The sequence below is a fragment of the Phytophthora ramorum genome, assembly GCF_020800215.1.
Source record: "Phytophthora ramorum isolate Pr-102 chromosome Unknown Phyram_PR-102_s0007, whole genome shotgun sequence".
In the NCBI taxonomy this organism is placed as follows: Eukaryota; Oomycota; class Peronosporomycetes; order Peronosporales; family Peronosporaceae; genus Phytophthora; species Phytophthora ramorum.
In genome coordinates this window covers 293,604-311,266 of record NW_027150653.1, presented here as the reverse complement: position 1 = coordinate 311,266, position 17,663 = coordinate 293,604, and the positions used below count along the sequence as shown (strand labels likewise).

The 17,663-nt window shown below is 55.8% G+C and overlaps 10 protein-coding genes across 10 annotated transcripts; 5 read left to right on the top strand and 5 right to left on the bottom strand.

The window, feature by feature from the left end:
- Window positions 1–60: 60 nt before the first annotated feature.
- Window positions 61–558, top strand: KRP23_8117 (uncharacterized protein; the record flags this gene model as incomplete). Its single annotated transcript, XM_067893521.1, has 1 exon — window positions 61–558. One exon carries the CDS (start codon window positions 61–63, stop codon window positions 556–558), a length of 498 nt encoding a protein of 165 aa, XP_067743040.1.
- A 93-nt stretch (window positions 559–651) lies between these two features.
- On the bottom strand, window positions 652–4,629 carry KRP23_8116 (GATOR complex protein MIOS; the record flags this gene model as incomplete). Its single annotated transcript, XM_067893517.1, has 1 exon — window positions 652–4,629. One exon carries the CDS (start codon window positions 4,627–4,629, stop codon window positions 652–654), a length of 3,978 nt encoding a protein of 1,325 aa, XP_067743039.1.
- Window positions 4,630–4,772: 143 nt separating this feature from the next.
- KRP23_8115 (Lipase 3) lies at window positions 4,773–5,162 on the bottom strand (the record flags this gene model as incomplete). Its single annotated transcript, XM_067893516.1, has 1 exon — window positions 4,773–5,162. One exon carries the CDS (start codon window positions 5,160–5,162, stop codon window positions 4,773–4,775), a length of 390 nt encoding a protein of 129 aa, XP_067743038.1.
- Window positions 5,163–5,462: 300 nt separating this feature from the next.
- On the bottom strand, window positions 5,463–5,912 carry KRP23_8114 (Gastric triacylglycerol lipase; the record flags this gene model as incomplete). The annotated part of the gene is made up of 1 exon (XM_067893515.1): window positions 5,463–5,912. One exon carries the CDS (start codon window positions 5,910–5,912, stop codon window positions 5,463–5,465), a length of 450 nt encoding a protein of 149 aa, XP_067743037.1.
- A 685-nt stretch (window positions 5,913–6,597) lies between these two features.
- KRP23_8113 (uncharacterized protein) lies at window positions 6,598–7,304 on the top strand (the record flags this gene model as incomplete). The annotated part of the gene is made up of 3 exons (XM_067893514.1): window positions 6,598–6,827; window positions 6,899–7,130; window positions 7,200–7,304. The coding sequence occupies 3 exons, from the start codon at window positions 6,598–6,600 to the stop codon at window positions 7,302–7,304; spliced, it is 567 nt and encodes a 188-aa protein (XP_067743036.1).
- Window positions 7,305–7,689: 385 nt separating this feature from the next.
- KRP23_8112 (uncharacterized protein) lies at window positions 7,690–9,265 on the top strand (the record flags this gene model as incomplete). The annotated part of the gene is made up of 3 exons (XM_067893513.1): window positions 7,690–8,157; window positions 8,224–8,268; window positions 9,224–9,265. 3 exons carry the CDS (start codon window positions 7,690–7,692, stop codon window positions 9,263–9,265), a joined length of 555 nt encoding a protein of 184 aa, XP_067743035.1.
- Window positions 9,266–9,759: 494 nt separating this feature from the next.
- On the bottom strand, window positions 9,760–10,574 carry KRP23_8111 (Peroxisome biogenesis protein 22; the record flags this gene model as incomplete). Its single annotated transcript, XM_067893512.1, has 2 exons — window positions 9,760–9,923; window positions 9,980–10,574. 2 exons carry the CDS (start codon window positions 10,572–10,574, stop codon window positions 9,760–9,762), a joined length of 759 nt encoding a protein of 252 aa, XP_067743034.1.
- A 148-nt stretch (window positions 10,575–10,722) lies between these two features.
- On the top strand, window positions 10,723–11,372 carry KRP23_8110 (Trafficking protein particle complex subunit 6b; the record flags this gene model as incomplete). Its single annotated transcript, XM_067893511.1, has 3 exons — window positions 10,723–10,782; window positions 10,840–11,278; window positions 11,341–11,372. The coding sequence occupies 3 exons, from the start codon at window positions 10,723–10,725 to the stop codon at window positions 11,370–11,372; spliced, it is 531 nt and encodes a 176-aa protein (XP_067743033.1).
- Window positions 11,373–11,455: 83 nt separating this feature from the next.
- Window positions 11,456–13,156, bottom strand: KRP23_8109 (Aspartate beta-hydroxylase domain-containing protein 2; the record flags this gene model as incomplete). Its single annotated transcript, XM_067893510.1, has 1 exon — window positions 11,456–13,156. One exon carries the CDS (start codon window positions 13,154–13,156, stop codon window positions 11,456–11,458), a length of 1,701 nt encoding a protein of 566 aa, XP_067743032.1.
- Window positions 13,157–15,550: 2,394 nt separating this feature from the next.
- On the top strand, window positions 15,551–16,529 carry KRP23_8108 (NmrA-like family domain-containing oxidoreductase notO; the record flags this gene model as incomplete). Its single annotated transcript, XM_067893509.1, has 3 exons — window positions 15,551–15,891; window positions 15,972–16,133; window positions 16,199–16,529. The coding sequence occupies 3 exons, from the start codon at window positions 15,551–15,553 to the stop codon at window positions 16,527–16,529; spliced, it is 834 nt and encodes a 277-aa protein (XP_067743031.1).
- Window positions 16,530–17,663: the final 1,134 nt, after the last annotated feature.

Genomic DNA, 17,663 nt, shown 5'->3' with positions numbered 1-17,663 from the left:
GAAGAGGGAGAGGAAACGCCGCCAGTCGCGGCGGACACGACGCCTCCAACGGTAGACGCCATGCCGCCACCTGAAGACGATGTGCCGCCACCCACCCACCCTATCCGACAAAGCAGTGCACCGAAGATCGAGTCGGTGTCCTGGGCGAGAACGGCGAACGTTGAGCCGACCCTTCCGACGACAGTGCCGCCAAAGCTGGGAAGTGCAGGGGCAACTCAATCGAGCAAGCGACGCATAACGTACGCGGTGGACGAGGTAAGTCATCACGCTCTGGACCGTCTTGGGGTGAACGCCGACATTCTCAAGAAGGAGAAGGGCATGAAGAAGTTGGGGATCTGCGACGTCGACATCGTTCGGAGCGAGGAGCTGCGTCGCTACACTGGAGTCTCGCAACTGGAGCCGACGTCCAAAGTCGAGTTCATGTTCGGCTTCAATGACGAGCAACTGCATCGCGATAAAGCTATCAAGCGCCTGGGAACCAGCGAGCAGGAGATCATGGACGACTACAGCCGTCGAATCTCCCGGCTGGGAATCAACTCGTCCCCAGTCCCGCTGTGAAGTCCGGGAGGAGGAATCAAAGCCTGTTACAACATTTCAAAACCAATTCATTTATCGACCCAACTCGTACCTTGCTGTTGACGTTGGAAGCTCTCACATGTACTGATAGCTGCTCTTGTCTTTCTCTAACTGGTCCAGTTTGTTGCCAAGGGAAATTCCGTCGCCCATCGCCCCGCTGCCAACGTTGTTGCCACCTCCTCCTGTACTTGACAGGTTTGCGACGGAGGCGCTTCCTGATAGCGAGAAAGGGGGCGGATATCCACCATTGGAGCCGCTTGGCCTCAGCTGAGCTGACGAGTACGAGCGGTACGTGGAGCCCGTGCCTATGGTTGAAGACATCGAGAAACTGTGTTGCGAGCTCTGCGACCCCGACGAGATCTGCTGCTGCTGCTTATCCATGACTGGCTTCTTCCCGCTACGCATCGCTGCCTTCGTTTCTTGTTGCTTTTGTTGCTGGTACTGCTGCTGCTGCTGCTTCTTCTTCCCTTTTGCTGCGGCTCGTTGGGTGGCCAATGCCGCAGCACTTGCTCGCTGCTGCTCAACGATCTTGCTCTGATTGTCGTCGCCCACGATCGGCAAGTCTAAATGCTGGCAGCTGCAGTTGCAGTCCGTGACGGGGCACACAGTGTGCGCTTTAAACCAGTCTGCAAGGTGGTGGGCGTGGCCGCCGTGCTTGCATGACTGGCACCAGGTAAACCACTCCACGAACGGAATGCTGGACAGCTGAGCCAGGTTCTCGTACTCGTTTTTGCCCGTCTTGGGCTCCTTCAGCACGCCTCCATTATCAGCCGCCACGCTGCTCACCAATGTATGCACTGCATCCGACGTTTGTCTTGAGCGGCGGTGAGCCAATTCAAAGTAAGGGTTCAACGATCCGAAGGGAAGCAAACACAACGCACACTGTGGTAGAGGTTTCCGGCACGTCGGGCAGCACGTAAGTTTGGGCTTGGCACGATTCAACCACGAGGAGTGCGAACCACCAAGACGAAGCAAACTAGCCAGAGATAGCGACGCATTGCAGAAGTTGCAGCGCACAAACAATTGCGGCGGGACAGAAAGCGTCGACGGCGCTGAAAGTTCGGCTTGGAGATCTTTTGCATCACAATCGCGTGAAAAACTGGCGAACCCGTTAAGTAGATCTTCGAGCTGTGAGCGACCCACGTCGAATCGAGCTCGCTCATGAAAGAGTTGCCACTGATTGAGTAGGTCTTTGTAAATCTGGATCCATTTCTCCAGCGGTGGAGCTTTCGATACATACGAAGACGGGAGACGTGCCGCCAGCAGGGCCAATGTCTGGATGTCGCCCGTCATATCCAAGTACGTCTGAAGCAGCCGGATGCCGTCGGTGTTGATTCCGGTCACGATCAATCCCTCCAAACGTCCAAACTGCTCGCTCTCCTCTTCGTGTTGAGCGACAAACGCGATCAACTCATCAGCTTGAAGAAAGCGGCAAGCAAATCCGAGTCTATCACTCAGTGGTAGAGTAATATCGTTTAGAATGGCAGAGTAAGCACCAGCACCCGCAGGCCGCGCTCCCCCGAAGGCAGCCAACCCGTCCACACTCCCCCATTGTCTTCGGCTATTCGCACGCCGCGGCGGTTGTTGGCTAGCCCTCATAGCGTTCGTATTCGTCGAGTTCGATGACGAAGTAAAGCTTGCAGCGCACAAGAAGGAGAGCATCGCGTGGAAGTACCGTGGGTTGGCTTGTGACATGATCTCACTCCGTTTCAAGAGCTGCTGAGTCATATTGGACCAGAGGGATAGCCCTCCTGCACTTGCGATGGAAGCCGAGTAGCCTGCGACAGACATTGCAATGAGCTGCAATAGATCTGGCGAGTACGGCGACGAGACACCAACGTTTAAGTGCTGCATTTGAGTCAGCCACGTAGCTCCTTTCTGCAACAGCGCCACTGCTGCATTTAAGTCACCGTGGAATACTGCCAGAGCTGCCCCTCTTGCGTAATTGCCTTCCAACTCGCACCGGTTCAGGATGTTCTGCAACTCATGTCGTCCGTTCTCATTCCACGAACGGTTGGCGAAATGAGCGTTATCATCGTATTGCTTCTGCGGGTTCCAGATACTCGAACTACTCCGATGCATATTTCTTCCAGCAGCGTTATCGAGGCCCGGCCCGCCAACACCTGCTGACGACCCACGGGGGCCTCCTTGACCACTATCAGGGTCCCAATTACAGGCCAGCAAACCCAATCGCCGTCCAGGCCCTTCGAAGTACTGGCAACCAAGGACTTGATCAGTCTTCATGACAGATATAATAGGTACAGGTTCCTCTTCTCTAGAGTCCTCCTGGGCAGTAGCAGATGAACCAGAAGAGCCAGACTTTGTCATTGCAGTCGCTGGAGGTTCCCCAGAAGCCGTCAATAAATTCTTTACACCAGCGATAACGAGTGTATTCGGATCAACCGGCCAGCCCCGCAAAGGACCAGCCATTGCGGCATTTACAGCGCTGTTTCCGAGGCCATTACTCGTAGAGCGCGATTGCTCAACTCGGGAAGCTCGGATTCGGCGAAGGGCCTCAACTTGGTCAACCCACAACCACAAATTGCGCAGTTGTCGGCCGCGTGGGGTAGAGTCATTAAACAGCTTCAAATTCTTAGATAGCCCGATGGAGTACCCTTGCTTGGCGAGCTTGTACATCTCATTTGAAATGTCCTCTTCCACGCGAGAACCTGAGGTGATTTCTTCTTCCAGAGCCATTCGAGTTACGGCAGACGTTCCCATTCCAGGCCCACTTACAGAACCACCGAATAATAACCTCCCGCAGCCGAATGCCACAGCTCCATGAGACGACAGCGAGAGCGGCATAGCGTCATGAACTGAAATGTCCCCCAACTCACCAGTGATTGATGCTGTCAGGAGTCGATTCGGGAAGGCTGCCGCCGTCAGCTGGTGTTTCTGGGCGTTGCTACTCTTGCCCAAATTTGTCGCGCGCTGCATTCGCGAAGGCGAGTCCACGTGCTGCCACGAGAAAGATGTGAGCGGCTCCGACGTGTAGCGTCTACGGAACGGCTTCTTGAGTGTCGCTGAGCCGCTCTCCTGCTTCGAGACATCCCACAGTGAGACCCATTTCTCTTCAGTGGACGCAGTCACCAAGATACCTGGCTTCGATGGGCACCACGACACCTGCGCGAGGCTTTTGCTGGTCTGGTACAACGAAAGCAGTGGGCCCGACGATGACTCCAGCTGCCGAATATCCCATACTTTCACTGGTTCCTGCGGTGCGTCACTGTACGTCGCAAGCATGTGCGGTCGATGCTGGTCAAACGCCACACCCAGCACCGCCTTATTGTGCGCCACCACGCTCATCGGCGACGATCCCTTTGCACGCAGATCGTACACACGCAGCCACTTGAACCCTGTCCCTGTTGCTAGGCACGTTGGTTGCAGCGGCACCCACGAGAGCGCCATTGTCGCTTCCGAGTTGGCCAGTTCATGAACCGGCTTGGAGTCTGCAGCCGAGAACCCATTTCCCCCCGCTCCCACACCAACACTCGCAGTGGCTCCATTGCTACCTCCTTTCCTGGACCTGTCCATGCCCCCATCTTGGTCCACGAGTCCTTCAATGTTGCCGCTACTGCCGCTGCTGGTCATCCCGCTGCCCGCTGGACCCACCGCCCCCGACGTGTTGAGGTCCCACACAAGCGTACAAAAGTCGCTGCGGACCTTTTCAAAGCCCGCAGCAAGCTGATTGGGCAGGGACGGATTCCACGCCACTGCGTGACACGGGCGGCTGTACTTGGGCAGGAACTCGCGCATGACGCGCGCCCGCGGGTCCTCGAAATCGCACAGCAGCACCTTGCCCGATCCTGTTCCTGCGGCGATCAGCAGCGGCTTGGCCTCGAACGGGTACCACTGGAGACATTTGAGCTGCGAGACCTTGGCGTTGATGCGCACGACGCGGAAGGCGCGCTTGCGCTGCGTCGAGGGTGCCGCGGGCTCGGGCCCGTAGTCGCCGGAGGAGGTCGTGACCTCGAACAGCCGCAGGTTGTCCGCGCCCACGGCGAACAGCGACGCGTCGTGCGGCGACCACTCCACCACCGTGCGCTTGCTCATGACGGCGCCAATACTCCAGTGAGCGCTTGAGGATCGAACGGAAGACTATCACTCTGGATGCGACAGGATTGGTAGAAAGAGGACGGTAGTTTTGACGAATGGGAGCGAAGAAAGACAACTTCAATTTGATATATGGCTACATTTTACCAGGGTTTAGTATCGTACTCGGCCATCTGCGCGAGGAGGTCCTGGTACACGTACTCGTTGGCGTTGTACGCCCAAATGAAGTCCAGATGGCTGTAGATATTGATAGTCATGTCATGCATGACGGTGCCGGACGGCAGCGACGAGCGGAGACGCTCGAGGTCGGCGGGCTCCGTCAGCGTGTCCCCAGCCCCAACATAGAGGGCTGTGCGCGGGTACACCATGTCCCCGAGCGAGTATGCTGTTGGCTTGAAGGTGCCGTACTTGGCCTTGTTCTTGCAGATGGCCGTTGAGCATAGCGACAGACCCAGAGGTATGCATGCAGCTACAGCCGTAGTCGTAACGAGAGAAGGTGTCTTCGCGAAACCCCTGGGCGTAGTGGGCCACATCTTTCACAGACGTACCTGCAGGATGTCTGTGAAATCAGGACAGGAACGTGCGAGACGTTGAGACTCGTAGTTGTCCCGAAAAACAAAGAGATGGCACTCCCACAGATCTCGTCGATGGTCGTGCACGTGTATCCGGCGAGGAACTTCGTGAGCAGGTCGCTGTGCGAGAGGAGCTCAACAATGCCCAGCCCCTGGAACAGCAGGTCCAAATGTGCGTTCGCCAGAGCAACAAACAACTCAGCCTTCGAGTTTCCAAACCGGTGCGAGTGCACTGAAGTACGAAACACTTTGTGCCAGCGTCTAGTTTGCTGCAAAGCCCACCAGCGCCTGGGTGACTCCTTGGGAGTGTCCAATGTAGCTGAGTTTGGAGCGCCCCGATGTCGCCAGAACGTAGTTGATCGAGGCTGGCAGGTCGTACAGACCAATGCCTTCCCAGCCGAAGTCCCAGAACTCGACATTGTTGGTGGTGTAGTACAACGACTCATTTGAGAACGTGTTTCTTCGGCTATTGCCGAGCCAAACGTCGTAGCCGGCATCGGCCAGGACGAATGCTAGACTCTGGTTGCGGTAGTTGCAGATCCACGTAAAACTGCTCTCAATCACACCATGTTGCAGGATTACCGCCGGCTTGCTGGCAGCGGCGTTGGCGCCCGACTGACGCTGCAAACAATGAGCGGATCTCGGCAGGATCTGCTTTGTTGTGACGGGAGACCGACAAGGGCTGCCGCGGCGTCGTGGGCCACATCTCATGGTTGGGAGCTTTCCCGGTGGCAGCACAAGTACTACACCAGTCACCAACATGCCACGTCCGACTGGATTAACTCAGTCGATGAGTAGATGAGCTCTGTATTGACGCCAATTGGACTCCACCTCCGACTCGGTGACCGAGGTTGCACACTGCATACCGGTGCAGTCAACTTGCCGCGGCAACCTGATCGTGGCCGTTACCATCCCACTTTTGAGCTGGCACGTTCAACTCCAGACTTGCGTTCATCGACTTCGGACTCGACAGCTTCATGTTCGTCGCCAGCCCAGTCCTGACTCAGCCGAAAGTCTCCACTGCTTCCGGCGCCGTCGTGCTCGACTAGGCACGTTCGTGGATAATCCAGACAGACACTACGTGAGGACCCCGTCCTTATGCAGTCTCACTTCATAGCGCCTCACACCTCGCTCGGATCGGCTTGTATAATTGCTTGCCGCTCGCTCGCAGTTTGGTCTCCGCGTTCAGTTTCTCGAGCAGGTGGGTCCAGTCGAGATGGCTTCAGTTTCGACTGATTTGCCTGTCTCTATTCCAATTGGCTGTCGTGCCGTCCATTTCTGCCAATCGCAGCGAATACGAGTCTTTACCGCCGTCTCCTCCTTTCCCCCTCCACACTTCCGCCCTTCAGCGTTGCGAGAGAAAGCCAGCCCCTGTATCCCCAGCACAACCACCACCATGGACGACGTGTCGCTCAAGCAGAAGCAGTCGGACGACAAGGACCTCGACAACCTCATCTTCAACGGCGAGAAGGATGAGACCGTGGCCAAGGAGAACCAGCCGCAGACGCTCGACGACTCGGACGACGAGAAGAAGTCCACGGCCTCGGCCAAGAGCGGCGACCGCTCCTCCGTGAGCAACGTGCTGCCCGTGGACAAGCTCAAGAACGGCGCCAACACGGCCTCCAAGTATGTTCTGAATTTCCGAGTGCTGTAGCACTAGTGGTTGTGGATCTAACGTAGCTTTTGCACTGCTGCAGGGTGCTCGGCCAGACCTTTTCCATGTTCAAGGAGAAGTCGGGAGCAGCACTGGAAGCGGCCAAGTCCTCGAACGCCGGCAAGACCATTGCAGGTGGGCTGAGCAGCGCCGCTACGGCCAGCCAGGAACAGTACGGCAAGCTCAAGGAGACGGACGCCTTCAAAAAGTCGTCCACGCTCGCTAGCGGCGCCTACGAGCGGACGTCTGTCGTCGCCTCTGGTGCCTTGGAGAAGGTGATGCTCCGCAGTGATGACGCCCTGGATTGATGCGTGAATTGCTGATTGATTTGTTGTGTTTTGCAGGCTCGCGCGGCGTCCACCACGGGACTGGAGATGGCCAAGCACACCGCGGCCGATGCCATGGAGACTATCAAGTCCAAGACGGGCAAGAAGGGCGGTGAGAACTAAGTCTACGTCAAAAGTTGGTTGTCCTCTTTTTCCCTCAAGACAGTGAGCGATCGACGAAGGCACAGCTGGATCTGACGCCAGAGCTTGGTCTCCGTTGACTCCTGGCAGATTTCACTCACTGGCTTGAGATCTGTTTATCTGCCCCTCTTTTCCACATGCATTTTAGCGTTGCTTTGCGTAGTAAAGACAACAAATACAGATAGTCTATTAGACCGGTGAACTTCGATCGGCAAGGTGTTCTCCTTAGTCTTGTAGGCAGCAAGTTGCTGCACAGCAAGAGCGTACCCATTTAATGGTACAGAAACCGTCGTCGAAACCAGCCAATCACAGCGCACTTCAGCTTTTACTCAAAAAGATACCCGATTGGCGAAACGACACGGACTTGATGAGCATCGCCGCCGAGCTGGGGTGCACCACTGCAAGCCTCGCAGCGCTTTGTCGACGGAGCTTTGGACCTTGTGGAGAGCAGACGCTGCTGTTCCGACCCGCTGAAGCCCCAGTTGTCACGGGCGAGGGGCACGCTGTGCTGACGGCGTGGAAGCAGGGGCTGGATGCAGATGATCCACTCGCCACATTCCTGCTCACTGCAGCCAATGGAGTGCACAAGCAGCTGGGCGACGGGTCCAGCGAGTTCATCCTGCTGCTAGATGCAGCAATGAGGCACGCGGTGGAACGCTTGAGGAGAGAACAGGACGCTCGCAGTGGAGTCGACCGCGCTCGACTATCGAGAGCGTTTGCGGAGCTGAAATGGGAGCTGCAACAAGAGATGCAGGCGACACAATCGGATTTGAGCAGGCTAAAGATTGCTGTGCCGATTGAACTGAACAGAGAGACTATGCACCCATCGAAACAGGTACGCAGGCAGAGTTTTACTAAGTTTGAATTGTTGTAGTGCTGATTGTATTGGATGATGCTGCAGTTTCGTGAGGCGAGCGCTGCCATTTTGATATCAGGGCTACGTGGTGTACTTGGAGAACAAGCGGTGAAGCTTGTTGCAGAATTAATACTAACTTGGGTGTTCAGGGTGCCAGCAAGTGCAGAGTGTTCCTTTCGTCACATTGCCGAAAGGACCGACAAGATACTGTTTCGGCGTGTGCAGCAGTATCTGAAATGTGCCCCCGACGCAATTATATTCATGGCTGCGCCATCAGTGCTCGCTTCGTATGTGGTCCCACGCGACGATTTTATACTGAAGAAGTCGGTGGTGACATCGCAGCCTCCAGGAATACTGGGTCGGAGTGCAGATCCTGTACAATTTGTGTGCTTCACGTGCCCACTTTCAGTGGCGGACGGATCCAACCATGTCCAACTTGTAACGAGTTCAGATGAGGAACTATTCACCGCACAAGATGCAGCACGCTTGTTTATCTCGAGGTTCGTGCGGAATCTTCGGGGCCGACATGAGGTTCAGCTCATCGTTAGCACCGAAGCCCTCGACGAAGGCGTAATCGCTACCTGTACCCGCCATGGCGTCGCGTGCGTTCACCTGGCAGAGCCTGAAGATGTTGAGGCGCTTTGTGTAAACGCTGGAATTTTTCCACTTGCGAGTGTATTTGATGACATCACACCTGAACATATTGGTATCTGCGCTAAGGGTGTCTCCCGCGTAAGGTTTCAGCAGCAGACGTGTTTACGGCTCCGCGGACTTACGGAACCAAACAACAGGAGCAACACTGGGCGAAACAGTGAACGCCACCACCAGAGTGTTGTGGTTCCCCAGCTCCTGGTTCATGCACCGACGAAAGGAGTTTACAAACAATACTATGCGGCGATTGTCAAGGGGCTCCGTGTTATGCGAAGTTGGTTAGAGCCTGAAGCGACCAGCGTTGGTGTTGATCACTGTTCTCCGCACTCTGAATTTACCTATAGTTGCAGAGGAGGTGGGGCAACAGAGTTCGCCATCGCACGCTGGCTGCAAGATGGAGGCTCACCCAGTGATGCTGAGCCTCGTGACGCAGTAGTGCATTCGCTGGCCAAGCAGATTCTTGCCTACGCTCTCATTGAAGTTGTCAGCACTTTGAGGAATAACCTGAGTAAGACTTGTTTGGATGCAAGTGACGAAGGACCGACTCCTGGAGAAAATGTTGGTAACCAGAGGCTGGTGCTTCTTGAAACATTTTGCAACTTGAGCCTCAAGGATCAACCACAAGGATACATCGGATACACGATCGACTATTCAAGAGTTCTTCAGACGTTGGCAGGGCCAATTCAAATCCCTGAACTCGTAAAAGGCGACCCTGCGAATTACGGCCTCCTGCATCCGTGGAGGCGAATTGACACGCTGCTTTTCCTGGTTCTACAAACCCTGGAGCAGCTCTTCCGAATCGACATGGTCTTCTCAAGGGCAACCCCGAATATCACACCTGCAAGTAAGCTCAAATAGACTATGGGTTAACGGGTCCACTCACACTCTTGATGGAGACCAGCCCAATCCGATATTAGCGAGAGCAACACACTACAGTCGTTCTTTTGCGCTGGCCAGTGAGAAATATCCTGCAAAGCTGTCACCCATGTGGATCACGTTAGGGATCGAGGGCGTCACTGCATCCTCGGGTGAAGTAGCGATGTGCACAATGCGCGGCACGTGCTTCTCCAGCTCCCGAACCACGCCAGCATCAACTACAAAAAACAATACGTCAGCCAACCTTCACCTCCCACTCCTTTCAACCCCGTACCTTCGACATGAACATGAGGCTCAATCTGCCGCACGAATGCGATCTTGCCAATTGATGTCGTGCAGAAGAGAATCTTGTGCGGCTTGAACCCTCCAGGCGCCGCGTCGTTGCTCTTCAAGTCCGGGTGCGTGGACACAAACTCGCGGATCCGCCGCATGCTCTGAACATCCTTGGCGTCCTTTACTGTACAGAGCAGATACACGTCCGCAACATGGGAGAGATCTGCCAGCAGCGCCGGCGCGTCCTCGTTCGTCCAGCTCAGAGCTTCCAGATTGTCCGACTTCATCAGCGCCTCGGTGCTGATCGTGATGGTACGCGCGCCGTTGCGCATGGGCAACGTGAAGTGCAGGCGCAGCTGGCGATCGCTAAGGCCCGCAGTGGCGATGGCGGCGCGTGTGGGTGACGAGGCTAGCGCCGCGGCCGTGGACGGCGCCATGCGAGCCACGTTAGCACGCTGCTGAGTGTCCCCCTGCTGCAGCTGCTGCACGTACACATATCCCGTGCTGAGCATGACGACCAGCAGGATGATGAGGATGCCCAGCAGACTGTCGTCGATCATGCCGTCCACCACTTCGGGGCTCTTGGCGGCGCTCATGGCGATCTCCTTTCGTTTATTGCGTCTTCGATTGTGCCACGCGTCACAAACTTCCACTTTCACTTTAGTGACCATATTAAGTATTACACACCATTATTGCAATGCAAAATATGAAATTGCTTCCTCATAATTGAAAATTGCAAATAAAATGAAGGAGGTGGCGGATGGCTGCTTCCAGCAGCTCTACGGCGAGATCGTGCGCTCCATGGTGGGTTTCCTGCGGTGAAATGTGGTGATATTGGCGTGCTCACGAGTCGTTGTGCAGCTGGAGCGCTACCCGTGGCAGACGGAGGGCGTTGCACCCACGCCGGAGGAGGAGGCGGCGCACCGCGAGGCCGTCATCATCAAGCTGGAGGCCATGGGCTACGACGTGGGCTGCCGCTTCGCCGAACGCGTGGCGCGAGACAGGCCGCGCATGCTGGAGCCGTTGGATGTGATCAAGTTCGTGTGCAAGGACTTCTGGATCGCCATCTTCAAGAAGCAGATCGACAAGCTGCAGACCAATCACCGAGGCGTGTTCGTGGTGCAGGACTTCAGCTTCCGCTGGCTCGCGGGCATCTCTGCGGCGACGGACCAGGAGACGAGAGAGATGGCGCTGCTGTTCCTGGTGTTCCCCTGCGGGTTGATCCGAGGAGCCCTCGCTAATCTCGGACTCACGGCCATCGTCAATGCCGACGTTCCTGATGCCCGCGCGCTTCCTGGATGTACGTACTGCATGCTGAGGTGGGGAATGAACATAGTGTGGCTGACGTTGACGTATGGACAGGTTTATTTAACATTAAGATTAAGCAGGGGTGATGAGGTGTAGAGTGACGCCGTTGGGTGCAGGTAACCCCGTATCAATCACGCCCTACTCTATCATCAACTTTTGCTTTCTGCTCTCAGTTCTCACCACTGCCACCGAGCAGCGACTGCCGGCCAAAAGTCTCGATGAACTCGTCCAGTTCGTCCGAGTGGCCTCCACGTGCGCGACCCCTAGGCAGTTGGTCCGGACGATAGAAGTCGATAATCAGCACGAGACGCGTTTTGTCGGGGTGGTGATTGAACGCGTAGTGCAGTTTACTGTCATCGAACACGATGAACTCGCGCTCGGCATGGTACGTCGTCTCTCCACCCACCACCATTGCACAGCAAGGGGCCCCGGTAGATAGCCTCGGTACCACAAGCGGGAAGTGACAGCGCAGAACGTGGTTGGCCAGATCTGCCCAACCTCGATGCGCAGACAGCGTCGTATTCGGGCCGAGCTTCGAAAAGAGGGCTGTGCGAATTCCAGGTAGACTTCTGAGGAGTTCCGCTGTACGCGGACACATCGAGCACGTGGGGGACACCCACGCTGTCTTGGAAGCATCGTAGGCCGGGAAGGTATAGCAGAACGGGAACACACGCCACTCGCTATCGCCTTCCGTGTAGTGTTTCTCCGGCCAGAATGGCCACGTCGCCATTTGCTGCACAGCCATCATCTCTTCCAAAATTACGTTGTAGTTGTCCTTGAGAATGTCGAGTTGGGGGAACAATTCCTGATACGGATAGTAGTTGGGCACGTCGTCGTCCTGAATCTCCTCGTCAGATGAGTAGCCCACGCTATCGCCGACCCAGTCGCTCACGTGTCGGATATCTTCCTCTTCATCAGTGCTGCATTCCTCCGTCTTCCGCAAACATAGCAAGCGGTAGCCCATCTGGTCACGACGCAACAACTCGTACAACGGCGAGTGCTCGACGAAGAAAAAGGCCTCAAGCTCAGAGTGGAACTCCTGGGGCGTGAATTGATGAATCAGCTCCCGCGTGGTTCCCGAACTGAGCTTGGCCCCCATGGCTGCCTCGAACGACACCAATTGCTCCTGTACAATCTCGAAAAGCGGGGCCTTGTTCTGCGCCGACGAAATGGGGGACAGCAGCGAGTGCTCCAGGTGGTCGGCCGCCACGTCGGGCGGGATAAAGTCCGCCACGAACAGCAGACCTCCAGGTTTTAGCACTCTTGCAATCTCGTTCACGGCTCTGCCAAGATTCTGCACCTCCTGCAAGCTCTGCACCCCGACCGCAACATCCACCGAGTGGGTGAGCAGACCCTTCATCCTCTCGCACGAGTGGTGATACAGACGCAGCTTCCGCTCCTGGAACTCTGGCACCTGCTGCGTGAAGCGGTTCCACACCTCCTTGCTGCGCTCCAGCGCCTGAATCGACAGGTCCAGACCCACCACCTCCGCCTTGGGGTACAGTACCTGCAGCTCGCACAGGCCGCCACCCGCGCCGCAGCCCACGTCCAGAATCGTCAGCGGCTCGTCGCGCCGCGTCTCATGCTGCGCGTCCACGTCCAGTAGCGTGTCGTAGAGCTGCAGCTGGAACCTGTCAGCTGGGTACTGGGCCTGGAACTTGTTGGCGGGCGCGTCGCCCCCCACGTTCCCGCCGGCGACGGCGGCGACGGCCGCAGCGCTGGAGTTCACGTGTGTCTTGCCGCGCGGGTGGAAGCCCACGTTGCAGCACACGCGGTGGAGCTCCGCGTAGATGGGCGAGTGGAAGAGGCCGTCGTAGAACTCCCGGACGCTGGGGCCGCACGCCTCGCTGCCGAGTTCACCAGGCGCCATGCTCAGTAGATCAATAGATGCGCGTCTCGGGCGTCTGGTCGCCAAATGACGGGCGCTTCAAGCATCGGCGATGACATCGAAAAAGCACGTCTATGTAAATGTACCGCGTACATGGTACCGAGGATATTGGGGGAATGCGCTCTCCACCAAGAGCAAACTCAAAAACTTTAGTGCACTTGCGTGGATCGCTCAAATCAATGGGGTCACCGATTATCCAAAACTTGACCGCCAGCCAGTCAGTCAGCCACCTGGGTGCCAATGGGATTTTGATGGGTCCGAGCACTAAGTGGTGCCCCGCTTGCATGAAGGCGTCAATTTCGATGTTGCACAGCCGAGTTATCACGTGGCCACACTCTACATATCCATCAAGAGCAACGAGCACATGTCCGAAGCGCTTTACGCCCAGCTCAGCCATGTGCGCCATGATATCCGACATCAGAGAATCGCAGATCATATTGGGCGGGCTTGTCATCAACCAGATGCTAAGTTGCGGCACACCAGAAGCACCGGGGACGAGAGCGCTCGCTCACTTAACGAACTCGTCCAGCTCTTTGATGTTCCAGTCAAGAATAAATGCCGCTGGCTGGGGTTCGCCGCCGACAACCTGCAACATTCCACTGTTCCGTCATGAGGCGGCACAAGTCACACGTAGTGTAGCTCGATCGATTGACACTGGCACCAATTGCCGGGAAAAGTACCTTGGGGACGCGCTTGGCCATGATAAGCACTGACACTTGAGCTTTCTTTCGGCTTCAGGCAGAATCGTTTGTGAGGTGAGTATCGCGGCGCACGTTTTCACAAGAAAGCTCTTGCCGAACAAAGCAAACAAGGACTATGCGCAACGCAAACATCTTTTCATTTGATATGTACCGGTCAATACTGGTCCGATTCCTGAAAATCAAAAGCCATTCCGTTGCTATTACCTATGCCGATACGCTCACCGCACCAACAGGATAAATCAGGAGTTTCGGTACCACACTGAGTTTTAGTGGCATAACTTTGCAGGAAGAGCTCATAAGAAAGCACAAAAAGCGCCAGCATGCTCGTGGACATCTAGGCTACACAGCAGCACCATTTCATTTACTTCCATCAAGCACTACATTCCATCCTTCAGCGACACTTTAGCCACTTTAGACTATGTGCGCGTGTCGAGCGCGTTCACCTTCAAGATCCCGGCGAACATCCCGTCGGACGTCGCGGCTCCACTGCTGTGCGCCGGCACCACCGTGTTCTCGCCGCTGAAGCACCAGAACGTCAAGGCTGGCGACCGCGTCGGCGTCATTGGCCTTGGCCACCTGGCCATCCAGTTCATCCGCGCTCTGGGAGCCGTGCCGGTCGCGTTCTCGCGCTCGACCAACAAGCGTCAGCAGATCTTGGACCTGGGCGCTGAGGAGTTCTACAACTTGAGCGACCCGGAGGACGCGGAGAAGGCTGCCAACTCGGTGAACATGCTGATCCTGACGGCTGACGCCAAGGGTATGCCGTACAACCAGTACCTGGGTCTGCTGCGCAAGCGCGGTACGCTGGTGATGCTCGGTCTGCCGAACGACGAGATCAAGTTCCAGCCTATGTTCGTTGTGGCTCGCGGCGTCCGTGTGGTGGGCAGCCTCATCGGCAGTATCGAGGGCATCGAAGACATGCTGAAACTTGCGTCTGAGAAGAACGTACGTCCGATCACCCAGAAGCTGCCAATGGCCAAGGTGAACGAGGGTATCACGATCATGCGTGAGGGTCGTGCTCGTTACCGTGTTGTGCTTGAGAACTAGACTTGTGCTTGAGAACTGGATAGCTTCCTGGTTGTGACTCACAATTCGTGAGAATAACTACGTGTAGCAACTAAATAAAATGTGTTGACCATGAAGTAAACACTTCCACTAAAGCCAAAGCATCACGAACAAGCTCTTCAGCTGTCACCTGTGCAGCGTCCGAGTGCAGAACTTGAGACTACCAAGTTTCATCAGGATCTCAGCCATCGATCCCATCGCAACTGCCACCTGCGTCGTCGGACAGCGTGCAGCGTCCTGGGGTCGATGAGGCAGGACGCCACTTCAGGAATGCAACGCGGAATCCCACGAAGGTGCTGGACTACTCGCGGCGGGCGCGGCTTGTTCCTCCAGCAGGGGGTGCGATTAGGACAGCATACGGCTTTGGACGGATCTCGGTGATTACGCGGTGAGGGTCAGGCAATCTCTCGTGCTGGGCGAGAGTCAAGCAATCGGTCGTGCCAGGCTATTATTATTGACGCCATTCTCCCAATTGCTCAGCATGCGAGGAGGACAAGTGGTTCTAGCTGCGCTTTGTGTTCTTCTTGCAGTGTTGCTCAGCGGGTTTCCTATTCCCTCACTGTTCGCCTCACCACCAAACCCACAAGTCGAATTCAAGTTCCAGCAAGAAATGTTGGCCCCTTCCAAGCACGCGCTCGTCGTCGGTGCATCGTCCGGCATCGGTCTCGGGGTTGCAAAGGAGCTTGCGCCCATCGTGGCCAAGCTGACACTGTGCTCGAGGTCGTACCCGGCGGAATTGTTGGAGACGATCAAGAGGGAGAACCCGAACGTGGAGGTAGTTCACGAGAAACTGGACGTGTCGTTGATGCACGAAGTTCGCAAGTTCACGACGAAGCACGCGGAGACGAAGTTCGATTGGATTGTGATGAGTCCGGGGATCATGACGTTGAATGGCCGAACAGAGACCTCTGAGGGTCTAGACGTGAAGATGGCGACGCACTACTACGGAAGGTACGCGATTGGTTTGTTGCGGAGACCGAGTACTATGCGTAACCTTACTGACTTTGCGTTCTTGGTGTGTGGCTGGGCAGATTTATGCTCGTTCACGACTTGCTGAAGGGGCTGAACCGCCCTGGTGTGCGAGTTCTAAACATATTGTCTGCTGGCGAGGGCGGCAAAATCGACGTAAGCGACCTCGACCTCAAGCATACGTACTCCGGCTCAAGCTGCGCAGCCGCAACGACGCAGTACTCGTACGTTACAGTGGAGGACTCATTCTCTTCCTGCCAAACTGACTCGCTGTATGTTGACATCGCAGAGACCTGATGACCCAGGCCTTCTCTGAGCACGCACCAGATGCCTCCTTCATGCACGCGTCACCTGGGTTCGTGAACACTGGTTTGGCCAAGCAACTGCCTGGGTACTTGCGCGTGCCGTTCAAGGGACTAGCTGCACTATTCGCTCGTACTCCTGAAACGTGCGGCAAGTACATGGTGTCGGCGCTTCTGAACGACGACTATGCGAAGGGTTGGAAGCTGCTGAATCAAAACGCCGTGGCGGTGGTCAAGACCAAATACCACACGGAAGAGCTCAAGGACACAGTCTGGAAGCACACGCTGCAAACCATTGAAGACGTCATGAAACAGTGAAGAAGAATGACAACATAGTGATAATACATCATGACTTCCGGCCTTCGAGCCCACTTGTATCTGGGATGTTGCCTCTCTCTCCGGCTTATTCGGCGATCGATTTCCTTCTTGCGTGTTTTCCCCTCCTAGTGCATCGGAATATCGTCGATGGTCTTGAGTGCGCCGTGGGCTCAGTCTTGTACTGGGACTCCTGCTCGTTTTGGTCGAGCAACTTTCAGCCGGTTGCGTAGTTGTCGTTGAGCAATGCCGGCACCATGTGCTTGGCGCGCGCCGTGGAAGTGCGAACGAATACTGCTGCTGGTCGCATGTAGAAAGCGCTTGGCGAAAGCTTGAGCCATCAGGTCGCTGTACCATAAAACAACATATTAACAGACGATGCTCAGGTGGAGAAGTGACGTTAATCTACTTCGATTTCAGGAAAACAAGCGAGCGAGTATTACATCGTAGCCACCGCACAGCGTTTGAAGCCGAGGTCGTCGACGTGGTAAGCTTAACCACGATGGCTCAATCCCAAACAAGTCGTAGATCAGCACGTGCGAACTTCTTGTGTCGATCAATGGCACGCCCAGTTTCTCGTGAACTACCTCCATCTTGATCGTCTTTAATAGTGCCGCTGGAGACGACCTCAACCACAGTGTAAGTTTGGCCACGAACAAGCTCTTTTGCAACACCAAGACCAGCGCGGAAAATGCACCGCGTGCTTGACGGGCAGGGGTTATTTTGTGATGGAGCTTAAGTTTGACTTGTGGCCCGGGTTTGGTGATGGAGTTAAAAGTGAGAGACGAGAGTACTTGCCGAGCAGCACTGCAAGTGCCCAAACAAGAACAATTCGCCTGACTGGAAAATGTGCGGATAAAAGGCAAGGCAAATGCGAGGAACCTTGCAGTGATTTCTCGACCGCTTCCACTTGATGGCACAGATTGGACTGGCAAACACACATACGCCCTAGAACCCTATAAAACCTATACAGATTGGGTGTCCTACTGGACGCTGTGGGTTCTACAGCTTTCCACGGATATGGGCGTCGAAGCCGTTGGTTTTCATGCTGGTCGCGTGTTCGTCATCTCGGCGGTGCGGGGCGATTGAGCGGGGCGAGAATGACCGAACCTCGGGTTCACTGCTAAGCCACCGAAT